At 41.1% G+C, this 16,341-nt stretch overlaps 1 protein-coding gene across 1 annotated transcript; it reads right to left on the minus strand.

Annotated features, from left to right (window-relative positions):
* Positions 1-1,005: 1,005 nt before the first annotated feature.
* Positions 1,006-4,105, minus strand: MIS18A (MIS18 kinetochore protein A). The gene is made up of 5 exons (XM_054393439.1): positions 3,868-4,105; positions 3,701-3,767; positions 3,143-3,265; positions 1,744-1,837; positions 1,006-1,086 (listed from the first exon to the last, which is right to left on the minus strand). Exons 1-5 carry the CDS (start codon positions 4,103-4,105, stop codon positions 1,006-1,008), a joined length of 603 nt encoding a protein of 200 aa, XP_054249414.1.
* Positions 4,106-16,341: the final 12,236 nt, after the last annotated feature.

Raw genomic sequence — 16,341 nt, forward strand, 5'->3', positions numbered from 1 at the left:
CTAGTTCAAAACAAAGGAGTAAACAGAAGAAAGGTGGAGAGAAGAACCTTTTATAAGAAAAAGTGTCTACCAATAGGGAAGAACACAAGGAATTTAATTCTAAGTTTAGAGAAAGTTTAAAAAGCTTGCAGTAATAAAATTTAGTGCTGGGTAACAAAAAAAAAGCTTTTAAAAATTATTTCTTCAGAATACAAGGGCTTGTTTTATTAAAAAAAATACTTGCAACACTCACTACACAAGAAACTACAATTAGGTGAATATACAGAGGATCAAGGAAAAATAAGTGAAATATCTGCCATAAACCACCAAAATAAGTTTTCTTAACTAGCATTTTGAATTATACATACAAATATATGTATACAAATATACAAATATATTTGTATACATATACACCCAGCTTTACTTAAAGGTGTGTTCCTGTCAGCCTCATCGGTTTTCCGCCCCTTGAAACGGCAGAAGATATGACCTTCAATACTGTGTGGAAAGCCATTTATCTAATGCTTTTAAAGTCTTCTTTTACATTTTAGCCTTATGCTTGTTAAAAAAACCTCCAAAATCATATTACCCCATACAGTTATTGTAGCATTCCCACGTCTGAGCACAAGTCAAGCAAAGGCTGTGGAGACAAGAAAAAACATGTACAGCACAGGGATCTTTTTAAATTGGTTTAGGATATACATATACATTTAGGATTAGGTTTAGGATGCATATACAGTTCAATAGATATTGAACAGCAAAGAATCAGGAGAGAAATTATTTGCTTTCAGAGATAAACATTTAAATAAGCACTAACATATAAGCCAAAAGCCTACAGAAACCCAACTAAAAAAAAAAAAATTCGTCTTTCTGGGGTATCCTTTTAGCAGAAAAGAGAGGATGGAAACTCAGAATTGTTCTGCAGCAGCAAGAGCGAATATCTTTCAGTTCCTTGAGCAGCTTTTGCAATGTTCCCACGGATTCCAGAGGACTGCAAGAACAAGTTAAGCTTCCTGTGTGCAAGTTCTGTCAGACTTTACTGCGAAGAGAGGCCACGCTCAATTCAAGAGCAATCAGTCTTGTCTCCAGAGCACTTAATATAGTGTCTGTCTGCATCAGGGAAAGATAACTCGGTTATAAACAGAAATTACAATACAAAGAACAAGTGTAGACATCAGTAAGTCCTCAAATTTGATCTTGCATCACCAATCCTATTTGATTCTATTCCTGCTATTCTAACATTAACCCTCCCACACTATCTCAAATCTGTAACTGTCTGCAGCCTCAGTGTCAGACCCACAGATTCAGCTTTTTCTAGACAGCCATCAGCTTTCAGATCTTTCACGTTCTTTGCTCCCAGCACTCCTTATGTGCAGTCAGAAGTTTTCCAAAGAGCGAACTGCTAATTTTATTTATTATGTAGTATTTTGATACAAGGTTACAGCAAAAGCATTAAGTCACCTTCTCTGAAAGACAGAAGAGAACAAAGTGAAAATATGGAGAAATTAATCAGAAGTAGTTAGAAATGAAATTTCTAATTACTGACAGACATAAATAGGAATCTAATTCTATGTTTGATAAACCAAAAATGGTAGTTACCCATAAAATTAAAGGAAAAGTTACTGAAAATTTTGCATTAACACAAGATATTATTAGTATGAACTATTACAGGAAAACCCAAAGAATCAATCTTGATGGAATAAGCTGTTTCATGAAAACTATTTCAAGATATTAATGGACAAAGAATGATAGGAGGTGAAATCTTACCCTTTGTATGGTTGTTTCCAAGACAGATCGACTTTCAAGAGTTAAAGGTTCCTCATCAGTACGAGCTTGTTTTTCTGATGATCCTAGAATGTAACTGATAAACTATAGTTTAGATTGCGCACTTCTTACTCTGAAGGAAAAAGAATTGTATAAGTCATAGCAATAAGATTACATTTAATGCACTAGCAAGGTGAAAGCATGATTCTAGCGACAACAAATGCATGCATATTTGGTAGGCTTGTAAACAAACTGCATGGTGGAATGAAAACTTTTTAAGTGCAGAACTGCCAAGACACTACCACTTGATGGAAGTTAGCACTTGAAGAAGCTGTGGATTCTGGTGCTACAGAATACAGTGAAAAATTATGCAGACATTGGGAATTATGTATCACTAGCTGGGAAAACAAGCCATCACCATGATTACCCCCAAAAATGCCATTTTGTGACCATTTAAGTGTTTCAGAGAATTTACTACGACAGAAAAAAGCAAACAAACAAAACCCCCCCCAAACAAACAAAACCCCCCCCAAACAAACAAAACCCCCCCAAACAAACAAAACCCCCCCCCAAACAAACAAAACCCCCCCCCAAACAAACAAAACCCCAGAGCAGGAAGGTGAACATTCACATAAACACAGCAGAATGAACTGGAAATTGACAAAATAGAAACATTAAGATTAGCCCAGACAGAAATAAATGTAACCTATCACTATTTACTGGACTAATGTTCGGATAAAAGCACATTGGTGTGGAGAATTAATTCAAGGTACAGGTATTGAAGAATATTTTAAGACCACTTTCAAGTGCTATAAACTAATTAAAGCAAATACAACAGCACACTTTCATTTCCTACAGAGTTTTTGACTGTAAGACAGTTAAGTGAGAATGTTAAGCATGTATTTTTTAAGATTCGATTTTGCCTACCTGCAAGGAAAAAAAGCACACTTGATAGTACTGGTCAGACTTCACCTTAAATTCTACTTAAGATCATCTGCAGATATCTGCTTCTAGCAGCTTGCAGCCAGCCCTATTTGATACTACCTGTAACTGCAGGCTCATTTTATGGAATCTAAAGCAGAAGACATATGGAGTCTGTTGTCAAATGAGAAGCCAACTTTCCTGTGTTGCATACCTAGTGTTATTTTCTTGTGTGATATGCAGTTTTTTATACAAAAGGCAGCCCTGGTGTTTTTACTTGTTTTCTAGGATTTGTCTAGCATTACACAGATGCTTCTCACTTCAGCACTATGACACTAACAGTAGTAATACAGAACATCATTCTGGAACAAAGTGACAGAAAGAGCTACCTCCAGACATGCCACAAAGCAGCATCCCTTAATATGATGCCTGGTGAAGGAAATTTAGCTGGCAGGCTTACGAGTAAAAATTCTGCCTTTACCTTTCAATTGAGTCAACGCTGAAACAAAACAAATCCCTCTTGTAGTCAAGATGCTTTGGTGTGCACCTGTAGATGTGGCCAAGTGTTGTTGAGCAGCCAGAGCAAAACAATGTTTCTGTCAGACTGTAAGTAAGATACATAACATTTACTCAGAAGAAAAGAAAAAGAGCTACTTTTCCCACCCCTATCCTAAAATAAATAAATTCATTGATTCATCCTTTTTCTAGAGTGTTCGTTCCTGCTTTACACAGTATACTTATGAGCTCTCATTTATCAGCCTGTGTTCCCTGTGGTTCCTCAGGCCGGCTGACCTCGGTAAGACTTACACAAAAGCACTTTGCACCCGAAAAATGCTTTCCAGGCTCAGCTCCCCACCCTGCCCGGGAAAACATGGGCACTCCTGCCCGTCGGCCCGGGCAGCACCTGAGCAGCCTTTCATCCGTTTTTTATCTCAGCGCCTACCCCAGAGCTTCTCAGCTCACTCAGGAGGGGAAGGGCCCAAATAAGGACTCCTCCACCCCTCAGGGGCAGCAGTGGGGCTCTGGGGCCAGGCCTTACCATCCGCGTTCGCCGGGCAGCTGGGAGAACTGATGTTTCTCGTCCACCGAGACGATAGCGGACGCCCCTGCGAGGAAAGGGGAAAGAAGAAGGTGACCGAGGGCATGGGTGCAAGAAGTGACGAAGGTGAAGGGCAGGGCACTGCGCGGGGCGGGGTCAAGACTCACTGCTCAGCAGGATGCAGCCCATCTCCTCGTCGTTGCTCACCCAGCTCTCCGTGTCTCCCACCGGCCGCTTACAGCCGGTGCAGAGGAACACCATAGGCATCAGCTCCTCGTTCTTCGCGCCCACATCGTGCTGCTGCTCCGACGACAGCAGCACCATGCAGTTGCTTTCCATCTCCTGCAGCTGCGAGAAGTTCCGCCATTCCGCCATAGGGCCCCGCAGCTGCCGGCGCACAGCCATTACCGCTTTCAAACCGCCCGCGCCGGAAGCGGCAGTGACGCCCGAACCTCTGCTCCCCGCGCCTCGCCCTCTTCACCGCCCGCCGGGGAGGGGAATGCCGCTTGCTCCGCCCATGGGCGGTGCGCACCTGACACTGCTGCTCTCCGGCCGCAAGCGACGGTGGTGGGGGATGTAGCCGTACGCCGAGTAGGTTGGCGTTCTGCTGTCGTGGTCCTCAGCGGCGGGTCGCGGTGGGGAGGCACGGAAAAGATGGCAAAACATGATTTGAAAGCAGCCTTTAACCGACCTGGCACGTTTAGGGCTGTGTTTGCGTGCCTCGTTGCCAGTCCTTAAATGGCTCCTCACTCGCACTCGGTGCTGTGGAGCTGGCTCCTGCGGTCTGCCTTTCCTCCGTGAGTCCGGGGCCGGCGCTTTGATGAGCAGCCGCGGCCTCCCCAGCTGCAACCTACCCTAAGAGCTTTAGGGGTGCAGTCGAAAGCAGGCTGTGTCCCTTTTTCGCGTTTAGCATGGGCCGTTTCAATCCTGCCAACCTGCGAAACACGTCTGGGGCTGTTTGCCTAGGCACAAAATGCAATGGGCTAACCTTCCAGTGCACTGCATTTCTCTTGGTTGCGAGCCTGCCTTTCTATCCGTTGCCTTCAGAGTTGCTTTGAAGAAGTGACAAAGCACAATACTGGAATAAAACTGTTATTCCAATACACCCTTTATTTATAAAGAATTCTCTCTACTCTTTCCTACTAGTTTACATCAAGAGAGGTTCATAAATGTCTTTCAGCCCGGCTGCTTTTGGTGGCTTGAGAGAGCACACTGTTGTTGCAAGTTTCTGAGAGGGAAGGGTTTGTGATCCAGCTGGCACTTTTCCACCCCATTCTTAGGTTACTTGACATCCATCTCTGTTTAAAGTAACATAATTGGCCACCAGGAAGCAAGGATTGCATTTTAAGGGCCGTTCTTACACATTCAACAGACATTAATATTCATTCCTGCTCGATCTTTTTAGTACCAACGCAGTCCTTGAGCTGCAGGACTCCAGAGTGATTTACATAGGCATCAGTTATGCAATCTCTTTCTGAGGGTGCTGAAGTACAGTGAAAAAAAGTATTTGGTTGGAGTTCTGAGCTGGTTTTAAATGCATTACTGAAATGGCTAACAGAACAAACTCCTCTGAGTATTTCTGGTCGTATGAATATTATTGGGATTATATAGATCCAATTCCAGTAGATGGAAGCAAGTTGAAGGTTAATAAATGTAAGTATTGTAGAGTAGTAGGTGCTAATGTACAGAAAAAAAATTTTGTATAGCTTGTCTAACTGACTTTTTTTTTTGTTTTCCTTGCAATAGAGACCATGGAGAGTTAGATGTGTGGGGTTTCTATGGATGGGTGTCTGTCTTCCAAGCTGACTGTACTCTAATAGAAGTTACTACTAATACTGAAACTCTTGGATTTATCTTGCAGTATTTGCTGATACTAGCTTGTTTAGAAGGATAGGGTTGGGGTTTTTTTAGCCATTTGCTAAGCGTAAACCTAATGACTTGAAAATCTGTAGTTTGGGGTCTCAGTTACCTATATGCTACTATCAGAAAAAATTGACCAAAGGAGCAGACTTTTTCATAAGACTATTGTGTTTTCATCGTGGGATACAAGGCTTACATTACAACTGATGAACATTGAAAACATTAGTAAACAAAGGAGTTTATGTTTCTGCTAGCAAGGAGCAACAAGCTGAAAGATGTTCTGTTACCTTCTTTGATTTAGTGCTAGTGAACTGTAAGATGAAATACTTATATATATGTTACTGTCAAACTGTGTTGCCATGGAAGCTAACTCTGCTGGGCTTAGAACTTTATTTTCAAAGTATGTAGTATGAAATAACATTCACCGAAATCACTCTATGACAGTTAATTCCATTTAACACTTGATTTTTCACAATGAGATAGAAATGTCTTTTTATGGTTACTTAAAGGGGTAAGTAGTTTTTTGTTTCTAATAAATTTTGTTTTCTAATAAAAATGCTTTGCTTAGGTTTTGATAAGAAAAAATGGCAAGTTATAGCATGAGGGATTAACTGAACTGAGTATTGTTGGATGGATTGCTGAAGATCAAGGGAGAGTGGGTCAGAATGTTTGAGTCACTTAGGCTATAGGTAGCATTTTTCCTTTGAATTCTGCCAAGTCTTTACCTTTGGTTGTATGTTGTTTGAGTGACAAAGCTATGGGCTGCACTGGTTGCTATTTTCTTTATTGGAGACAACTACAGCTGTTCAGATATGGTTTCAGCGACTAAAATTGTTTTTTTCTGAGGTTATTATCATGATCTGGTCTGTAAGGAAATGTGGTTTTATTGCAAAGTATTTTCATGTATAGTTAACAATTAGAGAAACTCTGTTTCAACAATGAAGATTAAACTGGACAGTGCTAGGAGATTATGTGCTTAACTTGCATTACAAGAGCAAGAATAAGAGAAGAGATACTCTGCAGTGCCTCTAAGAAAACTTTTCTGTGCACTCTGATGAGCGTAGGATTTATTTCCTCCAAACTTAGAGCAGCATGCCTGAAAGAAGGAGGCATAAACATCCACATCTTTTCTCTATATAAAGTCTGAATACTTGAGAGCAACATTGGTGCTGCTGAGATCAAGCTGATTTGAGCAGCTTCTTATTTTATTTTGTTTTAAAGTTAGGGCAGACAACTGCCCCCAGATTCCACCAGGGAAATCCCAAACTGATGAGTTTAGCTAGCTGTAAGTCCGCAGCATGTGGCTGGGTTAGCAAAAATCAATCTAACCTCTCCCCTTTTTTCTCATTAGTTGTATCTTTCTGACATTTAAGTTGCCTGATACTAATAGAGATGGGATTTCTTTCACAGCATTTTCCTCCATGGCCATTTATGGATATTTCTCTTTACCCAGCTTCCTGTTTTCTTGATGTTTGTGGAAATTTTGCTTCTGAGCAAAGATGCTCACCTTCTGTTAAGTTTAATTCATTGGTAGTTTAATGGAGGAAATTGCCACATGCATGTGTCTGTGAATGCTTATGAGTGATCTCATACACCTTCTTTCCAAAGAAAAAATAAACCAACCTCTTACTGGTTTATATTTTTTCATTTCTTCTGTCCCCCTAATGAAATAGAGAAGTCTACCACCATACAGGTCTTTTTATATTCTAAGGAGATGATTTATACTATCATACTTTGTGTTTAAGCATTTCATCTGCTTCCACAGTAAATTCAACTTGTTGATCAAGTTACAGTAGAACAGGGGCCTCAAAGATGTGAAATATCTGCAAGCTACAACAGCTGGTGGCTGCATAATGGAGGAAGAAAATTGTGAGACTTTTACTGACAAACAGGCTGCAGGTTGAGATCATGCCTTGTTGGGCACCAAAGAAAATCACCTTTGGGAAACAAATCTTCAGTAAACCAGGTTTCTGTATTTCAGCTGCTCGTTTCCCAGGCAAAGAAGACAGGGAAGGATGCAAGTGAAGGTTTTGGGCTGTATGTTATGTACATGTAGGTCAATGTTAAGGTAATTTGAGTTCCCTGGAGTGGGTGTTTATGTAACATATTCCTAGGCAGCTTGTCCAAATGGAGTTCTTCTCCACACGTGATTTGAACCCACACTGGCTGTACCAATTTCTAAACTAAAAATGTTGGGATGGTTTTCTGATAGCCACAGAAGTAAAACTGATTAGTTTTTGGTTTGAGGTTTTTTTTCTGCTTCCTATTAAAGTAGGCATTTTTTCATACCAGCACTCTAGGAGGAATGGAAAATGTGTTAGTACATCCATTCTTCCTTCTCCAATACGAGTGGTAGAACAGTGAGTTACAAATTATAAAAACACCAATTCCACAGCTGGATAGTTTTTCCCTTGTTTTGAATAAAAGCACACTAGCCATGAAATTAATACACTCTGTAGATTTTCCTATCTTTGCATAATATTTGCATTCTTATACTTGCAAAAGTCACTGTTGGGATTATTGTCTTCATGTGCTTGGAACAAGATTATTTGGATTATTGTCTTTATGTGCTTAGCTACAAGAAAGCTGGTAAGGGACGTTTTAGGGTGTCTGGTAGTGATAGGACTGAGGGGAGTGGAGCAAAACTAGAAGTGGGTAGCTTCAGATTGGATGTTAGGAAGAAGTTCTTCATCATTAGGGTGGTAAGACACTGGATCAAGATGCCCAGGGATGTGGTAGAAGCCCCATCCCTGGAGGTTTTTAAGGCCAGGCTGTGAGCAACCTGATCTAGCGTGAGGTGTCCCTGCCCATGGCAGGGAGGTTGGAACTAGATGATCCTTGAGGTCCCTTCCAACCCTAACAATTCTATGACTCTATGACTCTTCTATGAACTGTGTAGAGTAAGTTTAGCAAGCCCTTTGTGCTGGAGATGAAATGTGATGATTTCCCCTCAGATAGTCAAATACATTCTGAGTCTGTATGTATGGATACTTCCAGGAACACAATAACCACTGATGTTTCAGAGGGCCTCTGATGATTGACTTCAATGGGACCTGGAGCATTTGTTTAGGTGCATTTCTGAATCTGACCAAATGAATCAAAATGGTCATCATGGCTATGGATTATGGCTCCCTAATTCAGTTTTGCTTGGTGTTTGGGTTTTTGGATTTGGTTTGTTTTGGGGTGTTTTGTTTTGTTTTGTTTTGTTTCGGTTGGTTGGTTTTGGTTTGATGGGGGCTTTAATTTTTTTCTTTTTTAATGTAAAACAGAGACCTGAATCTCTGTGCTTTCTTTCCTGCATTATGTTGTCTGTCCCTGAAGCATTGTGACACTGTTTTTATCCCATAAAAATGAATCTAAATCCAGCTACAAAGTCCTTGCGTTCTGTTAATTGCATTGTGCAGCTCTCTCCATTATGTATAAAACTATTTAAAATATTTGTGACCCTATGAACTAATAGGCTATTATATGCACACATACACAAAAGGTGATTGTAAAATTTAGCAATAGAAGATCTTTTTATAGGTGATTGTAATACATTTTCCGATTTAAAAAGTAAAAATAACCTTAATTGGAGAACTTTAAAAACAGGAAATTTCTGTTTGTCATTCAAGAGTCTAAACTCCCCCCTGAGACCTGGACCAAATTTGATTAGTTTCAATGAATGATATTAAAGCTACTTTTAAAAGATTAAACTAAAATAGCTCTGATGGGGAATTCTATAAATCTGAACTCTTCTTTTCCATCCAAATGGCTTTGAACAATTCAAAATTCTGAGCTTTTCAAAATATCCTTGGACCAAGAGCTTGCTCTTTTTTTTTTTCTTTTTTCTTTTTTTGTGTTTTCTTTTTTGTTTTTTGTTTTGTGTTTTTTCTTTTTTGTTTTTTGTTTTTTGTTTTTTCTTTTTTCTTTTTTGTTTTTTTTTTTGTTTTTTCTTTTTTTTCTTTTTTCTTTTTTCTTTTTTCTTTTTTCTTTTTTTCTTTTTTTCTTTTTTTCTTTTTTTTTCTTTTTTCCTTTTTTTCTTCCTTCTTCTTCCTTCTTCTTCCTTCTTCTTCCTTCTTCTTCCTTCTTCTTCCTTCTTCTTCCTTCTTCTTCCTTCTTCTTCCTTCTTTCTTCCTTCTTTCTTCCTTCTTTCTTCCTTCTTTCTTCCTTCTTTCTTCCTTCTTTCTTCCTTCTTTCTTCCTTCTTTCTTCCTTCTTTCTTCCTTCTTTCTTCCTTCTTCTCCCTTCTTCTCCCTTCTTCTCCCTTCTTTCTCCCTTCTTTCTCCCTTCCTTCTCCCTTCCTTCTCCCTTCCTTCTCCCTTCCTTCTCCCTTCCTTCTCCCTTCCTTCTCCCCTCCTTCTCCCCTCCTTCTCCCTTCCTTCTCCCTTCCTTCTCCCTTCCTTCTCCCTTCCTTCTCCCTTCCTTCTCCCCTCCTTCTCCCCTCCTTCTCCCCTCCTTCTCCCCTCCTTCTCCCTTCCTTCTCCCTTCCTTCTCCCTTCCTTCTCCCTTCCTTCTCCCTTCCTTCTCCCCTCCTTCTCCCCTCCTTCTCCCTTCCTTCTCCCTTCCTTCTCCCCTCCTTCTCCCCTCCTTCTCCCCTCCTTCTCCCCTCCTTCTCCCCTCCTTCTCCCTTCCTTCTCCCCTCCTTCTCCCTTCCTTCTCCCCTCCTTCTCCCCTCCTTCTCCCCTCCTTCTCCCCTCCTTCTCCCTTCCTTCTCCCTTCCTTCTCCCTTCCTTCTCCCTTCCTTCTCCCTTCCTTCTCCCTTCCTTCTCCCTTCCTTCTCCCTTCCTTCTCCCCTCCTTCTCCCCTCCTTCTCCCCTCCTTCTCCCTTCCTTCTCCCTTCCTTCCTCCTTCTTTTTTCTTTTTTCTTCTTCTTTTTTCTTCTTCTTTCTTCTTTAACAGAATCCTCTAATTCTCTCTTGAGGAGCTAGGGTTGGCCAATGCCACCCCATCAGTTTTTTCCATAATGATGTTTGGGAAGAGCAGGTTAGAGTATTTGCCCTCATATGCTAATTTACCTTCTGAAAAGCTCAGTAAAACTTTTTTTTTTTTTAACAGAGGAAGAGCAATATAAGCTGACCCTCCAGTTTCTTGTTTCTCAGTAGCCTGGCTAAAACAGCTTTCTGATAAGACTCTGGCTGGGTCAACTCTGCTTTTAGGTTTAAAAGGAGATGGAATAATTCCCCCTAATCTCTTTGTGGCTCTGTTGACAGCACGTTCTGAGCTTCTTCACAAAGAAATACCTAATCGAACATGTTGGACCTGTTTCAAAGAACACAGTGTTTTCTGTCCTTTCAGATGGGAGATTTATTTTATCTTGGTCAATATTTGTCTCTGGAGTCAATGACCCTTCTTTTTCATCCCAGTCTAAGTGAGTAGCCCATTATAAATCCAGGGCATTTCTTGACTTGTGCCCTGCAGAACATCTAACCTTTTCAAGGCTTTAGCTGGGACAGTCACCACACTGCACAGATCCCAGTAAGGAGCATTTTTGAAACGGTGACCAAATGTGCTGCTGGGGCAGGAACAGATTCATCCTGGCCTGTGAGTGAGGTGGTCCTTTCAGCAGCACTATAGCCTTCCAAAAAAAGCATGAAAAAGCAACTCCCAACCAGCTAATAGTCCCTTTAGCACTATTCATATAGATAAGTTAATGTTTGGGGTTTTGTGGTGGTGTTTTTTTTTTTTTCTTTTATTAATTAAAAAAACAAAAAAGAGTTTTCATCCAAATTGAGTATAACAGCAGTGGCAGGCTCTTAGGCTGCTTTAAGCCAGTTGTGAATCCATGCTTCCTTGACAGGAATCCACGTGCTTGCTCCTTAAAGAAATCACTTAGTCCTGGTAAACTAGGTTGCATTTTGAACTATTTCATGTTGCCTACAGAAGTACTGCAGCTGAACAGGAAGATTCGCGGATTTTTCCACTGGACTGGTGTGTTGTGAGGGTCACGAACACTTTTCAACACGTTTTCCTCAGTGTTTCTCTTGGTAGAAAAATGTTTTCAAGGCTAGCATTCCACCCCTAAAAGCATCCTCTTCAAGGTCATGGATTGTTGCATTTTTTTTCACCTAAGAGCAGGATTTGGATATACACTTAGCAGTAATGGTTCAGTCTTAAGTACCACACTACTTAAGGCACTGTGGTTTCATAAAAGAAATCATAGCCCCTGCAAAGAGCTGGGTGTGAAAACCATCAGTGCTCAGTATTACCTTTTAAATATACATAGTGCTAGTCACCATCACACTAGATCATTTCCCCCATTCCTGGCATACACTGTTACAATAAACTTCTAGGAGGCTTGTAAGACTTTTAACATATTGCTACTCAGTTTGCTGTCTCTCAAGGGTTGAATTCAGTTAATTAAATGACAGACCTTTCTTAGAGACAATTAATGGTATTGCTATGTTTTATATTTGCAATGGTACCTGTGACAGAGTTACTGTGTTGTGTTCACAGATTCTATTGTCATAGCCTTTTGGGTTGGGCTTGCTGCGTTTGTGACGTTTCTTTTCCTTATTTTACTGTATATGTCCCGCTCTGGATCAACTCCAGTAAAGTAAGTACAACCAGAGATAAAGTAAGTATAGATCAGTGTGATAAAGTAACCTGCATGCAACATTCATTCCCTGCTTCAAGTGATCCAGCAATTACAACATTTATAATTGCACACAGAGGTGACACTTGTTATTTCATTTGGATGTCTCTCAACCCATGGGTATTCACTGTATTAATTACCTGGATAAAATTAAATCCATAACTGATGAGGTTTGCAGGTGACAGAAAGAGGGGGCAACTAAACCATGAGGACAGGCAGAGTAGTTTGGAGTGCTTGGTATGTTGGCAAGCAACCTACATTGTTACTTACACCAGCTACCCAGGTTGCATACTATGGAAGTAAGAGAATCTGATTTACACACAGAATGGGAAAGTGCCTCTTGTAAATCACACCTGAGAAGGAAGTAGGAATCATGATGGTAAAGCATCACACAAGCTCCCGAAGCAGTTAAGAAGAACTTTATTAGTGAGATCAGGAAGGTAACAGTATGTGCACTATTGCTTACATCATCCCAAGAATGTTGTACTTATGTTAGAATGAACTCTTTAAAAGGAGTTTTAAAGAAATTGGGAAGAATCAGGAAAGAACTGATTTGAGTTCCAGAAACATCCTACAGTGAGAGAAACCAGCTCTAATGGATTAGTTTCTCAGGGAGCAATGGCTCAAAGATGCTCCTTGTGAACTGTCTGCATCTTAAAACACTGGTGTCCCATTTAAGAGCCCCATGACAACTATCAAATGGCAAAGTACCATACTAAAGTGCAATGGCTGGGAGCTGGTGCGGTGCAAACTCAGATGTATCACATATTCTATGTGAGGGTGATGATTCACTGGAACAATTGAGAGCAGAATATTAAAGGAGTTGTGATTAATCCTTTTTTTTTTTTTCACTTGATGACTGAACATCTGAAAAACACTCCATCTGTATTCATCCAGAAAGTGTTGTGAGAGGCTTGTTGTCTATCATTTTCTGGCCTGTTAAGCAGAAGGTTAGGCAAGCTTTTTTCTTGCCTCAAATAAGTGTATGACTCAGTCTCTAAACACTTTTAAAGTTCTTGTAAGTTAAATTAACTCAGTGAAATTATTGATTTATAGTTGGCTGAAGATCTGGACAAATTTTCCTTTTGTCTGCTTGTTCGTTTGGCAAATCCTGCCAGGAGTGTGACAAGATCTTCCTTCTCAAGGGTGGCCTATATTGGAACTTCTGTCCTTCAGCATAATAAGCCCACAGTGAAACTACAAATACACTCAGAGTATTAATCAGCTGGAAATGTGGTTGTGAAGTGACTTGAAACACCTGACAACCACAGATGTGAAGTCATGATACCAGCCAGCTTAGGAATGAGACAAGATGGTCAAACTGTTTTTTTCTGCTGAGTCAGGATCTCCTAGCCTTAGACCATTTCACTAGTGATTGAAGTTTACAGGAGTGATTCTGTCACTCTCACCTGCGTACCTTAATTTAAATTTCAGTAGAGTACTCTTCAGTTTTAAGGACGCAGAGTGGGTCTGGGCTAGCAAGTAGCCTCGTACAGCCCAGTAGCATCTTGAGGCTCTGTGTGCAGCGTATCTAGCTTTACAGACAGAGATCCCAGAGCCCTGTGTTCATGTCAGCCAGACTGCTGGCTTTATGTCAGCCAGCTGGGCTTGCTGAAGCAGGAAAATACCCTCCAGTGGCATTGGTGGAATAGCTAATCTGTTCCAGTAGGGTGTTTCTACCTGAAACACACATGACTGAAAAGGAGACTGCATAAATACTTCACTGTTGATAGGCATGTTGCAAGTCTCCTTAAAAGGTTATAGACACTTTCTCGTGAAGTAGGTGTAGTGGATCTACTTGATGGAGTTGCAGCACCTTCTGGGGAGGTTTAGGCTGGAGGTGAGGAGAAAGTTCTTCACAGAGAGAGTGCTTGGCCATTGGAATGGGCTGCCCAGGGAGGTGGTGGAGTCACCATCCCTGGAGGTGTCAAGAGGGGATTGGACGTGGCACTTGGAGCCATGGTTTAGATAGTCATGAGGTGTAGGGTGACAGGTTGGACTCGATGATCTTTGAGGTCTCTTCCAACCTTCTTGATTCTATGATGTGTGTCACCCACCTGTTGAATGGGAGTGTAGGTCTAACACTGCCTGTGATGTTGAACTTTGTCTAAGGACAGGTTTCTGTTTGCAGCTTTCTATATTTGGTTTACCTTGTTTGCTGCTAGTTTTTTTGGCAAACATGTTTTATGCAAACAGGGATGCATTTGCACACTGGTCCTCCTAATCTGATCAGGGTGCTGAAAATGCAGCTCAGCAGATTAGGTAGAGGTTCAAGATTAGGTCAGAAACAGGCAGAGGGAAACAAGTATAATATGGCAGTAAAAAGGAGCACTAATATTGTAATTAATTGGCATTCTAAGGACCCTGGCACGCTCACAAAAGGTAGCAACAACAATAAAAAAGGCAACTTGCCCAAATAATCACAAAGCAGAAGGCAAGCTAACAATACAAGAAACACATAGAAATGGACAAAAAAAAATAGGGTAACAGAGGTATATTCCCATTAATTTACTGTCCCTAAAAACTGGCAGGAGAAGTCTTTCTATATATCTTTCACTTTTTCATCATGTTACTGAGTGAAGGACTTGCCTTTAAAATATCCATATTTATCCCTAAAACATCTTCAATTTTGCCCATTAAAAGATCTGTTGTGAACAAAGGCAGGTCTAGGAGTGTTTTGTGGAGAGCCCAGGAATCATTAATGGAAAGCAGTACTGGATGAGATTTGCTTGGACTTCCCCGTCTTGTAATTTTTCAAGGCATGAAACATTATGTAAGAAAACAACCACTGAGCTGAAGAGATGATTCTAACCCCCCAGCCCTCCAAAAATTTGCCCTTTTTGACTGAATTCCATTTGGTTTTAACTCCCACTCTCAATTACACTTCTTCCAGTTCCAGCAATAAAATAGTGAGATGCCTGAAAGAAGTTCTTCCTGTTAACTTCCATCCTGCCTTGTCATCTGCATTGTTAGGTAACCCATCCATTAACCTTGGCATGGCAATCATCTAATTTCTGCATTGAAGTCTCCTGTCTCTTTTCCCTTGATAATTCTGATACATTCACCCAACAAGGGTGCATACATGTCACTGGTCAAGGCTGCAGAACCTTTACCTTCACTGTTTCTGTGCTCATCCATCTCTGTCAAGCCCAGGGACGTATAGGGCAGTGTGTACTCTTCCAGCTTGCTCAACTGCCTGGTGAAACAAGCGTGCTTTCAACTCTGGCAGTTCATAAGAGTGTACTTACTTGCTTCAGTTGACTGCTGAGCACCACACATCCCCCATCATCTGTCTTTATTGTCAGCTGGATCTGTCTGGAGTCCTTGAAGATCCCATTTTGGCCTTGCATACATGCAGTGATTATATATCTTCCACCACTGTGTACACCAAGGTCTTAATGTTTTGGCAAGGGGGGTGCCATCTGCCACAGTTTGGTCTGCTGATTTTTGCTTGCATATCCACACAGTAGAAAGTCAGTGTCAAAGTGTCTTCTGAAAAGCAGATGCCACAACTAGATCTACTTATGCCACAGCATAATCCTGAGGCACTGAGAGGTCCTGGACCCAAATCCATGATCTGTTTGCACCACAATTTCCCTGCAATGCAAAACAATTTGGTGCCAGGTCAGATGAGTAAGTGTGGGAGAGGAGGAGGGGGTTGATGCTTGCAAGAGAACTGCAGCAAGGAATCCATGTCCCAGTCCCTTTTGTCACCATTATGCTATCCCAAGAGAAGTAAATAAAGAAAAAATGTTTAGGGCATGGGACCAATTATTTCAAATCCATTTGCATGCCAAGGCAGTTGATTACCACACTGCTGTAATCAAGAGCCAGTATGAACATGTGCTTCAGCTGTGTTTCTTACCATCCAAAATGATACATAAAAGTAAGGGTTAGTGGATGGAGATAGTTTCCAGGCAAGGCTGGAACTTCATGCAGTAGAAGCTGGGGCAGGAAAATTCCTTCCTGGAACTTTCCAAGAGAACACACTGGTTCCCCAAGCATTTCACTAGAGGCTGTGTATTCTTGACAGATGTGACTGAGACCACTGTGGACATCCAAAATATACTGGCTATCATGTTCCTACCAGACAGTGTAATCTAGAAAAGGATATATAAATAAATCTGGCACGCAGAGAACTGGAAGATCTGTATGTCTCATCCCTTGTCCACATTTCTAGCAGTCGCAGTAGCTTCAAAGAGGCTGAA

The sequence above is a fragment of the Indicator indicator genome, chromosome 1, assembly GCF_027791375.1.
Source record: "Indicator indicator isolate 239-I01 chromosome 1, UM_Iind_1.1, whole genome shotgun sequence".
NCBI classification, from domain to species: Eukaryota; Metazoa; Chordata; class Aves; order Piciformes; family Indicatoridae; genus Indicator; species Indicator indicator.

Coding starts and splice junctions, on each gene's coding strand:
- MIS18A (XM_054393439.1), bottom strand. CDS start 4,105: ATGGCTGTGCGCCGGCAGCTGCGGGGCCCTATGGCGGAATGGCGGAAC. Junction 3,768..3,867: donor GGGCTGCATCCTGCTGAGCA/GTGAGTCTTGAC, acceptor CTTTCCTCGCAG/GGGCGTCCGCTATCGTCTCG. Junction 1,838..3,142: donor AGCGTTGACTCAATTGAAAG/GTAAAGGCAGAA, acceptor ATAGTTTATCAG/TTACATTCTAGGATCATCAG.